The sequence below is a fragment of the Ooceraea biroi genome, chromosome 11, assembly GCF_003672135.1.
Source record: "Ooceraea biroi isolate clonal line C1 chromosome 11, Obir_v5.4, whole genome shotgun sequence".
In the NCBI taxonomy this organism is placed as follows: Eukaryota; Metazoa; Arthropoda; class Insecta; order Hymenoptera; family Formicidae; genus Ooceraea; species Ooceraea biroi.
The window spans coordinates 10,009,992-10,025,184 of NC_039516.1; the positions used below are offsets into that span (position 1 = coordinate 10,009,992).

The following is a 15,193-nucleotide window of genomic DNA, read 5'->3' on the forward strand; positions in this document are numbered from 1 at the left end:
GTTAAAACCCGGGACACCCTGTATATATATATATATATCTTTCTCTCTTCTATCGCCGCAATCACGATGTACCTAACCCCGGGGTTGCAATTTCAATCTTCAGCACCCGCGCGTGAGCATCTCCTCCGTCCGAGATTCCACGGTGATATTCGTTCGGAGATATTCATAATAAGATGGTGCGGGGTGAATCTGTGGCACCAATGAATGAGTCACACGTGACTCACTGCGAAGGGCTTTTTCATACTCATACGTGATTCATGCCCTCGTGGAGTGTAATAATACTTGCACCGCACGGGGAACGTGCACCGGAGAATCACTCGCGTCACTCGGAGTCGGTAGGTGAAGGGACAGGTGTCAAACTTCCGACTGTCGGATGTATATTCTACTTCGCGGATCATGCAGCGACGGCGACGTCTCGTTGTTGGCTCAAAGTCGGAGACTCGTGTAACATGCGTACGTACATACGTCCGTGTATCATGTCTTGCTTAGTTCGTACGGTGCATCTGCCGCATAAAAACAAGGGAACCCTATTTCAAATTCGAGATAGAACGAATACAACTACCGATTCTACGAGGAAACGCGGAGACGCGCAATTTTTTAAAAATGAATTGATCCGGTATGGCCGGATACTCGCGACAGCGTTGCGATTGCACGTCGACGAGCTGAAAGGCGTCTGACTTCGATATCGACTTCGCGGAATAATTGATAACCGAACTGCCAGGGCGAGCTCACGTGCGTCGCCTTAAAATTGCAACGCGCTTCTGAGATGCTGAAATTTTTCCTTCGACAATGCGATGCTCGCACTCGCGCCCGCGTTTCCCCCTTAAGACGTATAGGGATGCAGCGAGTGCACAAGTGCCACCGTTGCGCGATTGCGCGACACACATGCCAGGTGACCCATGGACCCGCATGATCCTTCAGTCATAAATAGCGGCATCCAAACTGAGAAGAGCGCCAGCTGTTTTTAAATTGAAACCGCGGGGATTTTCCATTTCGAGATAGGTATCTCGCTTGCGGCCAATTTTTCGCGGAGATTTTAATTGAAGAGAGGTTTAATTTGAAGCACGATTGCCAAGATACACACATACACCGCGTATATACATAACGTTACAAATTGAAAACTCCTGCAACGCGCGTCCGGCTTGCGGAACGCTCCAATTTTTCTGCGAGGAGGATGCACCGGCTGCACGAGCTCGCGAAAAATTGTCGGACGAGGCCCGGGATCCGTCCTGTGTATAAACGTGTACGCGCGACGCTGTAACCGAATTACAAATACCCGCACATTCTCGTCGCGTAATTGCGGTCGAGCACGCCGCGCGCGTAATGAAGCCGGGACGCGCTCGTCAAAATTCTTTCCGCGGCGCGCGATGCTCTCTAATCATCCCAGCTGCTTTAGTCGCGCGATACCCGGCCGCGTCGAGGGCCTGCGAGATGCGCCTTCTTTACAAACACGGCGCACCCACGTCATTAATTAGTTCTTCCCGCTGACCGGTGCTCCGAACCGAACGCGACGGTCGCGTTGACCGCGTCCGTGTCAGCGGCGTTGAAAATTTCACCGGGATCACGATGAGTCTCGTAGTAAATGCGCTAATGAGCGGACCGGGCGGGATGAGATTGCCATTTATATCGCGCCGTTATCGCGGCTGTTGGCGCGCGCGTTGTGCACGCACGCATTGTCATTGATTCGATAAGCATCAGGGTCACGCAACGCGGGAGGTATCGCGAGCACCGCAGCCCAGCACCCTCCCCGAGAGCGTCGACGAATCCTATTATTAAAGGCAATTAATTTTTTTTCTTTCACGTGTCGTACGGCGTACTTCGTTAGGGGCTTGAAACGCGTGCAACGCGAACGGGCTAAACGAGCACGCGAATTATCGCGATCGTGGAACGAAATCAATCCCCTTTCGTGCATTCGTCGCGTCTATTTGTCGCATATTTGTCGCGTATTCCGTGACGATGTTGGGACGCGTTTACGTGTACGTAGAATGTCTCGGATCGGATCGCCGAATCCTTCAGCCGTGCGAATTTCTTTAAAATCCGTAGTGAATGTTCTTTCCTAGCTGAAAAGTTATTCTATTCAAAGTCACGTTTCCATATTTCTATTTAAAGCCATATTTCACGTCGTATTTCACCGTAGAGAACGTTCTATTAAAAACTAGTTGGACGTGAGAGTTACGTACCTCGTGGAATAAAAGTTTCATTTTCCGCAATTGCAAAAATCATTTGAAAAGTATCGTGCCGTTTCCTCCTCCTCCACTATTTTACATCTCGCCGCTCCCGAGTGAAGAATCACACGTGGAGGTATAGGTCATTTTTCGGTATATGCGTCATACATGCGACGTTTGTTTCATCTCTCGAGCGTGTGTTTACGGGCGGACGGGCGTCGAGAGAAAATCCTGGGAAATATCGGGGAAATATACGCGTCTGACCGCGACGGGGGTAAACCGGAGTCGAATTTCCAAGCGCACCAGGTGTAAGTTTCCCTGTTGCAATCTTGTCCCGCACCTGATACGCCCTACGACTTTTTGCTTTCGTTGTATCCTGACTGGCGAAAAAGATTGCGAGTCTTATTTATCGGTCGTGACACTGCCAGGTTTGAACGGTGCGTTAGCGGAACTAAGGAAGGCTGCGCTACGCGCAATAAGCACCTCCTTTACTCCCGGCTCCTCATCTCTCATCTTCCTGCTGTGTTCCGTATCGCGAACGCGTAAAACGCGACAAGATTAACGGGATAAAGGAATCCGAGAAGGCGTTTTATTTCTCGCTGTTTCGTCCGTATCGCCAGTGAAATGATGGTGTCGGCTAGCAGAATAGAATCCGTAACCGTATTCTATTTCCAGAGAACAAACTTTAGCGCCGCGTAGCTTTTCGAACGATCTGAGGGAAATGCGCAGCTAATGTATCATTTTCCGATATATACACAACTGTGGCAAAATTTCCTTACATATGTATGTGTATCTGTGGGATGTGATGTATGAACTTCAAGGAATATACATGTATAAATATATTCTTATTGCTTGCGCACATTTTGTTTGCCTAATGTATATATACATGTGTTGCTGGTTCTGGCGAATCAATAAAAACGGACATTCCAAATACAAATACAAAAAAACTCACTTTGCGGTCGACCGTTGAAAGAAGAAGACGTGTATCGAGAATTCGCGAGTTATGTGGCGTTATGTCCGCGCTATTAGTGATATTCTGCAAATAATAATTCCTAATATAACGATTTATATTTTATATTGCTAAAAATGACAAATATAACAGTGATACGAAGACCATTCATGATTATTAGAAAATCTTATTATATCTTAAAATATTAATGTAATGGAAAATTTGTCGATAAAAATTTGCTTTTACATTATTGTATTAATTTCCGAGTGTATTCAAATCATTTATTAATTTAATTAATTGCGTTGCAATCCCGGAAATTTCACTGTGAATCAATTTATATCATTCAAAAAGCGTTCTATTAAAAAAATGATAAAGTTGTATTAGTTAAATTACATAATTAAATATCTCAAATTAAATATCTCACGTTACGTATATATATGAAAATTATAATTAACAAATAACATTAAAAATTCGGACAGTAATGAAGCATGGCGCGCGAGCAATTATTTCAACATTTTTCCAAGCAGAAGTATATTCTAACCAGTCAATATTTACTTACAATATATATTGTTGGCAAAGTTGTTTGTGAAAACAAGCGGAAAACATAAATGAGAGCGGGCTATTTTTAAAATAATACCGCATAATGAGAAATGTCTGAAAAATAGCGTTATTACAATCTAAATCGTTTATTAAACGCCCATCTTTGATGATATTAATTGCCTGATTGAAAATTATAAAGATTATAGCGATATCGATGTTGAATGCGATACCCGCATGAAATTTGCTTTTACCTTTCTCTCTCTTTGTCTTTTCTGTCTTTCTCTTTTTCTGTCTGTCTGCCTGTCTGTCTCTCTCGCTCTGTCACCGAGACAATTTCGAATCGCAGATCGAGCAATTACCAGGCGTATGAATATTTAATCGGTCACCTTCAACGATCGGTTGTGCTCAATGCAGCTCACGATATAATCCCAGCCGTCAAAATATACGCATGCACGCCGCGTGCGATCGGCAGAGGGTTAAAATGTTCACGAACCGCGACGTGCTGAATATTTATGGCTCCTGCTCGCGTACACAAACGCATAATCATCATTATGCGGTTTCTCGTTATTCTTCACGGCTGAAATTCGCGGCGGCCGTGACCACCGGAAGGACCGGGGCAATTTTTTAAAGGGTCAAGTTTAAGTGGCGCGCGAGCCGACAGCGATAGCCGAAGCTCCTTCGTTTTCTTCCGGCGCTCTTCTCCCCGTGCGCGCTGGCGAATTGGTCCCTCGAAAAATCATCGTATTTGTTACGCGTCCGCGCAAATTGATACGGATGCGGGCCCGCGAATGAATTACAAGAGTACAAAGGACTGTCAGTGAGAAAAGATTTATCGGATCGGCCGTCGCGGTCGTGTATTTTTCGCCGGAGCGTGAAAAAGCATTACACGAAGCGGAGCGTTCTCCGCTCGAGAAATGGCTCAAGTTAAAGTACCTATGGCGTACCTACAGTCGCGGGAAGAAATATCGCAGGGCACTACCGCGGGAGAACTTGGCGGTCCTTATTTCATAATAAGAACTAAGGTGCAGTAGATTTTTCACGTGGCCGTCATTAGGTTTTGAGGACTTCCTCGCGTGGCAGCCGCACTTAGTTAATCTCCGAGCTTCGGAGTAGGATTCCTCTGAAGCACGAAAGCCCGCGTGAAATTTTAATCGCGTGGACTTTTAGCGTCTACGTACCTGCACGCTCGAAATTGAACTTGCTCTTTTCGAAGCACGGGATTTTTTCTTTTCTTTTTAACCACCTCGTATGCGTCGTCTTATCAGGCGCACATATACGCGCGGATATCGGATCGCGTTATCGTCGCGTGTACGATCGTTTCGTGTCCGATCGTGTTTCACTTTTCCGTACGCTTTGCGCGATCTTGTCAAGATCGTGTTCGTTTTAAGGGAGGTGAGAGGCACGTTTGAGAATCACTTTGTTGGTATCGCGCGCAAGACTCGTGGTCGCAAGGAGGGAAATAAAATCCGCTCACGAATGTCCGATCGAGCATGGCCGATAAAACGCCTTGCGAGATAAATTAGCCCATGCCCGTATAAATATTCCTTTCAGCCGGCGGAAATAAGCTGCTGCGATAAATTCAATACCGGTACCCGCGGTATACGCTATTCCCGATGCCGCCGCCGCCGCCGTCCCCATTGCCATCGTTGCTGCTGCTGCTGCTCCTTGAACCCGATAATTGATCCTCGCCGTATGTTGCCTTGTTATTTTCCTAAAATATCGCACGAGAGAGAGAAAAACAGAGAGACAGAAAGAGAATCAATGGCGCGAGTAAAATATGCGCGACGGTCTAGCCTCGATTTTACCGGTTGATATTCGCGCCCCCTGAATTTAAATCCCACGCTCAGCGCGAAATGATACCTAGAGTAAAAAACGAGGAATCTGTTATCGCGCGCGGTGACGCGAAAACATTTTTCCGTAACGGATGAGCGCATACGTGTGATCCTATGTTAATTATCGCAACCGGGAAAAATATCGCAACGTCAGAATAACACGACCGGTGATATGCCGCGCGATTCCATCAGACATTTCTCCGCCGCCTGGTTGGCAAAGCGCTCTTTTTTATTCCTCAATGAGCGATAAAGTGATCGTAATACCATCGTGATTTACTGCCGATAGCTTTCGTTTAGCTCTCGTGCACGTCGCGCGGTTGATTGGCAACAATGTGATTAAATGCATAGAAAAAAAACACGTACGTGCCAGAGAAAAATACGGAACGCAGAATCGGCTTGGTAAAACGTTGCACAATAAAGCGAATGGATAGCCGTTCATTTTTCGTGTTACAAAACAGCTGATCGAATTGTTTACATCGCTCGTCGACTTACCGCAGTGCCGACCCTCGTAACGTTTCGTGCAGTTTTTCATACGTTTTATCCGGAGGCGGACGTTTATCGCCGTCGTGTGACGTACGCGAAATGTAATTCTACCTCTCCGTCTCCGTGCATTGCGTGTTTCAGGCTCGATTCCGAGCGTACCCGTAGCCTCGTACTCGGCACCACGTACAATTTTCCGCGGCGCACCGAAAGGATAAACAATTTCTGAGATTACCCTGCTCCACCGGAGGGGAAACGATTGCGAGCCGGTAGCAATCGCGAAGTCGATTGAATTGTTAATCTGTCGGAGTTCCAAAATCGATTTCCGTCTACCGTGGACCTTAAGCACCCGGGTGGGTCTCGTTTATTTTTCGCCACTATTGAATCGGGCACTAACGAACCTCTTTGAGACGGTAGACGGCGATGGCGATGACGACGACGGTTTTATGCGGCCGTTAAACTGTTCATCGGGCAGAATCGCGATATTAATGCGGGGTGCGACGAGACGCGGTTGGGCTATGCGCCGCTCGTCGTAATCGCGGCGAGACGTGGCGAGTGCTCAATCGTCAGTAAACTCGAAGGCACCCAACTTCGTCCTCCATCGGTATCGGGACAAACAACCTTTTCCTCATGTTTTCCTCGTGTTTTCCTCGTGCTTCTGACACCCGAGTATCTCAGAGGGAAAATCCGTTGCTCCCTCGTTTTACGTTTCTCGTCCTCGCGATCCATCTCCCTCGCGCGCGCAGGGTGAGAGACCGTGCGCGCCACGATTTTATTTAGCGGTCTCATACGCGCAAGATGCATGCCCCGTAAGGGTGGCGGAGAGGGCCGTCGCTTGCCCTAAGACGCGAACAAATCTCCGGAGCTTCCTCTCGCATGTAAATGCAAAGCCGCGTACGCGTTTAAGCCGCTCGTGCACGCGCGGGAAATAAATTGGATAAAAGCGGGCGACGATTGTCGCGGCTTCTCCGTCCCGACGAGAGAAATGTCGCGCGCGCGCGCGTATAGTACGTGCGTGTGTGTAGGTGCACGTATCGTGACCCTCGGGCCTTTCCCCTTTCCGCGGCATTATTCCGCATTTTGCAAACTTGTCCCGTTCGCGCTAATGAAACATTTGTCATTACCGGCTCTTGTATCTTTTTGGCTCATCGAGCGACGACGGCGTTCTCCCTCGCGCGACGTGACGCGGCACGTTCAGGGTAGCGCGTGCTCGTGACTGACGCGGACACGGTCGATTTAATTAAACGCAATTGGCGAAGTGTAGTGGAAGACTGGAGGAGAATGACGACGCAGCAGCAACGGCGCCGGGAACGACGACGTCGGCGGTGGCGACGACGAGGGTGACAACGGCGCAGACCGGTGAGTGAGATATTTATTTATCCACGTCCTTCTCTTGGTGTTCGCGCGCTGATCCATCCGAATCTCAATCCCGAAAACCGTGGAGCACCCAACGAGCGCTCACGCGCGCGTGATTTAGCGCTGTAAATCAGGCCGTAATGCGAGGATTAATCCCTGCTGCCGGTGCTGCTGCTGCCGCTGAATGTATCGCCGGTGAGATTATAAATTCGTTCGCAGCCGAGCGCGGGCGTTAATCCGTAACTACACCTCCGGAGACTTCCAGATTTTAGGAAATCCCGTTGTTGCGCGATCCTCGAGGCAGACAACGAGATGTACGTCGAGTCACATTTCTGTGTTTATTCAAATGGATTTCCTGGGCCGCGGCCGTTTTCGTCTGCCGTTGCGCTGATCCGTCCAACGACAAGATCGATCGTGATTTATTAAACGGTTCCTCTGCCGCACTTTTACGCGGCTTCCTCGCGGAAGAAAAAAAAGGACGCGTTTCAGATCCGAAAATTATCCGGTGATCCGTTTCGCCGAGGCTTTCGGATGACCGTGTCGTGGCGTCTATTCAAGCGGGGCGACGCGGCTTGAGCGCGCGCGCGCGGAATATTTGTAATTGAAATGCATATGCCGCATTAGTTCCATTATTACTCATATTATGTGTTATTAGTCTATTCGAGCGCGTGATTATTTTAATATCCGGAGTGCGTGCGCGCTCCACGGACTGTAACCATTTACAAATTAAACTCGCCGCGATCCCGTAATACAGGGTTGCGGGAGAAAATCCGACGTATCAGTCGGATCTCTCTCATCGTGGGAAGGGGGCAGGGGGGGAACCGGCAGAGGAGTCGCGATCGTTGCCGCTGGATTATTATTTTATCTGCTCGCTTGCTCTCGCACGCCGCTGCACCGTGCGCGGCCTCGTCCGTGCGCGCTGTTTTTCCTGCACAGGCACACAAATATTGGAATTTCCCGTGCAATAAGGGCTCGAGACCGAAGGAAAGGATCCGCCGAAGTCAACCAGGCGTGCACAAGCGAACACCGGCGTCGCGAGGAACACGCGGCTATCGAAGGCGGTGTAAGCCCGCTTTAAAACGCGAAAGTTGAATTTAAAAACGCAAGATAGAAAGATGCAATCGGTTGTTCCATAAGAAAGGGTAAAAGCCGGAAGGGAGAACGCAATTACGTGTTTCATCGACGGGCTTCGCCTTCGTCCGGACGCCTCGTATAACGTTACACGGTATAATGCTTCCCGACGAGCGTAAAAAGTGATAAAACGATCGAGTTGCCGTAATTAATCACGGCGCGGAACAGGGCTTCCCCTTACCCACCCCCGCAAACAGCGGGGGATGCCTGGGTAAGTACATAATTTTGACGTGCCGCGATGATAATGCCTTCCGATAGATTTGCTTCGCGTGTGTAATTAATGGCCCGCGAGAAGGAACGGTTTGTGCAACGTTCTATCGCCGTCCGCCAACAACCCCCTCCCCCCCCCCCCCCCGCCCGAGGTCAGCAAACGAAACACGTACACAATAATTATAAGCAATCTCGGTGCACTGTCTAATAATCTCGCGATATTCCGTGTCTCTTACAAAAAACAGTAAACCTCTCTTGAGAAATATTTTGTGCCGCGTACAGCGCAGACACCGCGGAGAACCGTTTCGGGAATTTTTCGGCGAGCCGAAGCGCATTTCTCAGGCGCAAAAATTATGCGATTATTTTACGCTCCGTGAACGCGCCCCCGCCGTTTGACGGTGCGCTTGGGACTCGCGAACGAAGTGCCGAGTAACTCGAAGCCCGTAACTCGCGATACGGACGTGAGCCGAGACAGAGCGGCGGTAAAATTATGTGTATTTGCATATCAGAAAACACGTGTGGGGGAGAGGGAAGATACGTCCGCGGACGCCGTGGTGTTAATCGTTCGGGGCGAATGGGCGTGTTAAACGGTTACACGCGCCCGTTATCCGGGGCATCGCGATACTTTTTCGCGTTTTCCGCGCTCGAATAATATGAAATTAGAGGCAGCGGCAGGGCGGGGCAGCGGGGCGGAGGGCAGCCGGGTAGATAAAAGAATTTACTGCCTCCTGGAGGCAAATTGTACCCCCTGGTCGTAAAATAAGTCCGAAACTGGAGAAATACGCGTCGGCCGCGGGAGAAATGCGCGTCGTGCCGAGTGTTAAAGCGCGTATCACGGTGGATTACCGGGCGCGAGATCGCGCCTACGACGAGTAGAACCGGAAACGGGGCACACGTCGATGTGCCCGATGTGCCGCGCTCTTTTTCCTCTTTTTCACTTTATTCTTTTTTTATTTTATTTAGCCACGCCCGCGTATCGCGAAATCTGAACGGTGCATGCGGAGAGAGTGATAAGCAGAATTATTCCGACAAGTGATTCTGTTTATTTTAATTCTCTCTCTAGCCTCTCTTCCTCTTTCTCTCTATCTCTTTTGCTCTAGAGTACGCTGCATGCGAAACAGCACGCGTGATATACATACGTCGCGAATAAAAAAATACAATGCGCACACGCTTTGTTATCTTCCGACAACGACGGGAGCGGCAACGTGCGTGATCACGTACCGTGGAGATTCGAGATTATGAGACGATTATTAAACAAAGCTCCCTCTCTTCTCCCCCATTTTCTCTCTTTTGTCCGCGACACCCGCTATCGATTTATATGACTGTCATCTCTGGATAAAACGAGTATGTAAGAAGAATAGGGAACAGATAAACGGGAAGATTCATTTCGAATTAAAGAAAAATGGAGATTGTCAAAGCTGTCTGAAAATGAGAGCAAGGGGAAAAGGTAGAGGATGAGAGAGAGAGAGAGAGAGGAAATCCTCCACATTAGAAATCATATGAAATTTCATTCTACATTTCGGACGAAGTCAGATTCTCGTTTCTAACGAGGAATGAATAAAACTGAATAAATGAACTTTATCAAGTAATTCTTGGACTTGATAGAACGTTTGAAATTCGAGTTTTACAAAAGTGCAGTATCGGCTGTACTTGTGAAGTAACGAAAATCTTGCGCCAACGCACCTGAATTTTTATATTTTCGTGCACGTTGGTTACAAGGTCCTGGGAAACGTCAGATCCCGCGCGAGGAATAACGAGAGACGCTCGTGGCAAACTAATAAATCTTGCCCGAACGTAATTAAGTTAGCCGGGCGATTTACATATTAAATTATGCGCGTCGCTGCACGCGGTGCGCGGATGATAAAAAACGTAGTATCTTCGATTTACGTGGTGATTCGAGTACAAGACGGAACAGGAAGCGGACGCGAAAACAGCGGGACGAGGGCGAGAAGGCAGAAGGCGGAGAGCAAAATGCCGGCGTGCGTGCGTATTGTTTTATTTAAACGGGAGCTGTAGTACAGAAGTCGAGTTCCGTTCGCCAGGTTTTATTGGGAATCGAGCCAATTATGGTACTTGAGTTAACGAGCCATCGTGATACCGTTTCGCGAGCGCGAGCTGCCGATCCCGAGCGAGTTTCCCGGTACGAGGGACGTTGCAGATTGCTTTACACGATCGCACCATCGTCGTCGTCGCCGTCGTCGATCCTGATTGGAAAACGTTCTCCAAGGACTCGTCGTCGCCGTCGTTGTCCTATCCGGACGGGCAAAAGGAGATCGTCGCCCGCGAAGTGGCCCAAGCGACGACGATAAGCGAGAAGTCGTGTTCTCTTTCGGTTTCGGCAACGGGCAACCCGCGGTAGCGAGCGTTAACTCTCGGCCTCGCACACTTTGCCACCGTCGGGTCTGGTTCCAGTGCCGCGATCGCGGTTTAAAGTTCAAACTCGATTTAACTTCGGATTCGGGACTCGCTTGCGTTGACCGGTCGATCGCCAAGCGCTGCCGTCGATGCTTCCGAGTGTCTCTGAGAATTCAAACTTCCTAATCGTCGCGTCCCGTTACCGAGGTTGGCGAAGCGGAGTTGCATTCGTCCTGACGTTTTTACGCGACGTCGCGCCTCGAGCGCGCGCGCGCGTGCTAATGCAGGCAGCGAGTTTATGCATTTGACGAGGCGCGGGCGCGCGGCAGTTAAATGCGCGGGTGTTTCTTCCTTTTTTTTCTTTCCCTCGGCACCCTGTGCGCGAATAAAATTTCCGCGATCCGTTCCGGTATGAAATACTTTGAATAATTCGCGACGCTTGTTGGCCGGGATGAAAATGCGCGTTATTTTTTCGGTCGCCTGCGTTGCTTAGGCTCCCTGCCACGCGGATTTCACGGGGATTTCGAGAACGGTCGATTCGCTGTGAGAACATTGGCTGATGCCTCGCGGCGCGGGACGACACGAAGGTTAAATGCCCATAAATATTCGATTCGCCGTTTCCGTTCTTGACGAGCGGTCCGAAATTAAGAATTTTTTGATTCTCGAAATGAATAAATGATATCCTGTTATTCCGGATCGAATGTTCTATACTGCGTACTCCATATGTATTTATGACGCTTTATATATTTCATTGGGGATTATATACATATCAGCTTTGGAGTTATTATTCCGTGGCAAATTAGGTTCGTTCGATTCTCCTCTTTACACAGCGGATATCTAAAGATGAGCAAAGTTTTCCACGCGGATGCGCGATATGTAAATCCGGAATATGTAATGCAGCAAAAACATTTGTACAAACAGTCCGGTCATCCGATAACCGGCCAGGCATACCATCGAAAAGTGTGCGCGGCTGCGATATGTTAATTTGCGCAAACACGCGATAATAATAATAATAATAATAATAATAATTTGCAAATGCACCTCGTGCGGGGTCGGCGTACTTTAAAACGCCGGTGGAATCCCGGGTGTACATATCGCTGCACGACAAACAAGACAGAGTGCGGCACGGTAATTGGCCGATTATAGATAGTCACAGGTAGACGAGAAACGTGGTGGCGTCCGCAGAAATTTTAATTACCGTTATACGAATGTCACATGACAATGCGCGTTTAGCGAGTGACTAAACGATCGACCGATCGGCGCGGTAAGACGCGCTAAATCGCGTGGGTTCATTCCCGTGGCCGATGCACAATTGCGAGCTGAAAGGGGTAATTCCCGAAGGATAATCGCTGTTTGAGCCTGTCGATCGTTCCATTACCCTGCGCTCCCGCCGATTCACAAACAGCTGACTATACTCTCCGCAAATTCGGCGCCGCGTGCACGAAGAGACGCCCGCGTCACGCCGAGCTTATCGAGCGTGTAGAATATAACAATCTCGAGTTTGCAACGAAATCTCGCGGCTCTGCACGAGCCAAAAATACGATTATTCTGGGTTCAAAAATGGGTTCAACGGACTAATATTCAAGAAAGGAAGAACGCTGAAAACGGCCGAGGAGACTGCAATTCCGTCCGCGATAATCTCGGCCTGTAATAGCCTTGTTTATAATAATCGATGTGCGAGGCGAGGCGTGAGGCGTGAAGAGGTGATTTCCGGACGACAATGGTTTGTTCGAAGTAGCCGCCGACCGTTCCATTATCTCGACCGATTGGCAAACAGTAGTTATACCCTCCACGAACTCACTATTTCATCGGTAAAGACGCGGCGGCGGCCGTGCCTCGCCGATCGCGTTGCGGATGTTTTAATTAAGTACGAACTTAAAACAAAGTTTCGTCGTGGATACTAAAAATGCGCTCGATAGCAGACGGAAGAGTTAAACCAGCGAACTAATTTCGAAGTGAAACACCGCAGCTTTGATTGGACGATATAGTGCGAGCAAAAAGTCGAGAACGCGGCGCGAGATTTTTCTAACTGACCGTCATTAATGTAAGCGGGACGGTTCGCGCAAACTTTTATTGATTCCGTAAACCGAGATGCGTTCAATTAAATTCCGTTCGATCCTTGGAGATGCTGTCGTTTGGCGATGCGGTGACTGCGATCGTAATTGAATTATTTCGTCTGGCAACAATTCTTTTCTATTTATCGCGATCGAAGGTCTCCGATGTTTGGTACGCGACTAGATATTGTTATTCCCGGCGCTTTGCATAGATATACATAAATGCATGGCGCTTTGTGTACTAGCTTTTATTCGTCTAGCTTTTATTCTTCTGGTTTTTATCCCTCCATGTCACGTTGCATTTTGCACGCGCGCGAGCGTTAGACAAGTCGTGCGCACGGTATGCATCGATATACGTGTATATCCGCTTTTCCCTTTGTCGACGATTTAATCGGGTGATTTCAGAATAATTGTGAAATTTACGCTGCGTATTAGCGGGTCCGTTAATTTACTAATTCACTTGTCATATAATGGACAGTCGCTGATCGCGGACAAAACAGTTCAGTTATTTTTACAGTACATGTAATAGTATATGTGACGGTGATTTAACTCACGAATCAACGGCGATTCATGCACTTTTATTGAACTTGGGCCGAACAGTCGAAATATGCCTGGCACGTCAAACGCGCACGCATGCCGCGAAAAGTGGATTTTGATGTCTCTTATAAAAGCTTTATTCGTGCAGATTCGTCGTATTTGTCATATTTGTCTCGACGCTAATTCGCAATAATAATCAGCTCCGCTAGGACATTTTTAATACATATTTTTCATACTTCTGCTAAAATCTTATTGTGTAATCGTAATTTCGAAAAGACCAAAATTCTTTCTCTGATTTATATAAGTGCACTATTTGTCTTGAAGCTTCTACGGAGTTCTGCATGATTCTGAAATCTCATAATACGCGCGATCTACTGTTTTCGCATTCTCGCTAGATGAGAAAGATCTTTGTCCGATTAGTTCTCGTTTCTCAAAACTCTTTTATGAATACCGACGTTGAGAATCCGCACGAGTACACCGCTTTGCTGAATCGCGCGACTCTCGATTGCGCTCTTAGTTCTATGTACGGACACGGGATACATGCTCGCGAAATACGCTTCGTACGCGGGGAATCCGCGAGGATTACTCGCGCGTACCTGAGTGAATCAGCAGCGACGTCAGTACGAGGAGCCGTGGCAGCAAGACGGCGAAGACCGCGCGCAGCATCCTCGCTCCCGCGAGTGACTCTGGTTCTCGAAGATCGCCGGGGATGTCCCGGCGATGATGACGCGCTGCTCGGCGCGGAGCGAAGCGGAGCGGCGCGGTGCGACGTGGCAGGCCAGGTACACAGGGCAGGAGATCGACCTGTCTCCTAACTCCCGTGGCCGTCGTCACTGGCGACGAGTCATCGCTCCTCGTACAGGATCAAGGGGGTTGCGCGCGGGGAAGAGGCGGAGGCAAGGCGGAACGGGGGGAAGTAACGAGTCCACAACGTGATCCTGGTAAACACTCGGCGAACGTACACGTTCCACTCCGGATGTCCCGAAAACGTAGAGAGAGACCGCCGATGGGAGATCGATCTTTCCGCGCTGGCTGGTTGACAGACGGGACCAGCACGCGCGCGAGACGCGTCGCGACGCGGCACGGTACCCGCGCGCGAGACGCACGCGGCCAGACGCGCGTCGCAGGACACACCGTATGCAATCCGGGATCCGGGATCGATGACGATGATGACGGCGAATCTTTCAAATACTCGCGGCGACTCACGACGACACGCGGCACATAATTTCCTATGCTGCTGGCCTTTAACTAATTGAAAATCTATATACGGCCGCGTTACACGGGTTTCCACCTTCCGCGGAAAGCAGTCGGTACTGCGGCATCGGCACCGGAGGAGGACGGAGGCGCCGAGGCGCGCGCGATGAGGGTCGGAACGGCGGAGAATCGAGAGGGCGGGCGGGAAAGGAGAGGAATGGAAAGAGAGAGGGCGAGAGAGACGGAGGGAAAGGGGCAGGGGAAGAGAGTGACAGAGGGAGAGAGAGAAAGAGAGAGACGCGACGAAGTCGAGGAGGTGGTAGCGACGGCAGTGCTGGTGCTGCTGCTGCTGCTGTTGCTACTGCTACTGCTGCTGCTGCTGGTGCTGCT

General features: G+C 49.2%; 1 protein-coding gene across 1 annotated transcript in view; it reads right to left on the bottom strand.

Moving 5' to 3' along the window:
* The window catches only part of LOC105278750, a 29,549-nt gene extending 14,681 nt beyond the window's left edge, over positions 1-14,868 (bottom strand). Inside the window, exon 1 of the mRNA XM_026973842.1 lies at positions 14,206-14,868. Within this exon, the coding sequence (XP_026829643.1) occupies positions 14,206-14,275 (70 nt within the window). The 5' untranslated portion in view covers positions 14,276-14,868. The remainder of the gene's footprint in view (positions 1-14,205) is intronic.
* Between the last annotated feature and the right edge of the window lie 325 nt (positions 14,869-15,193).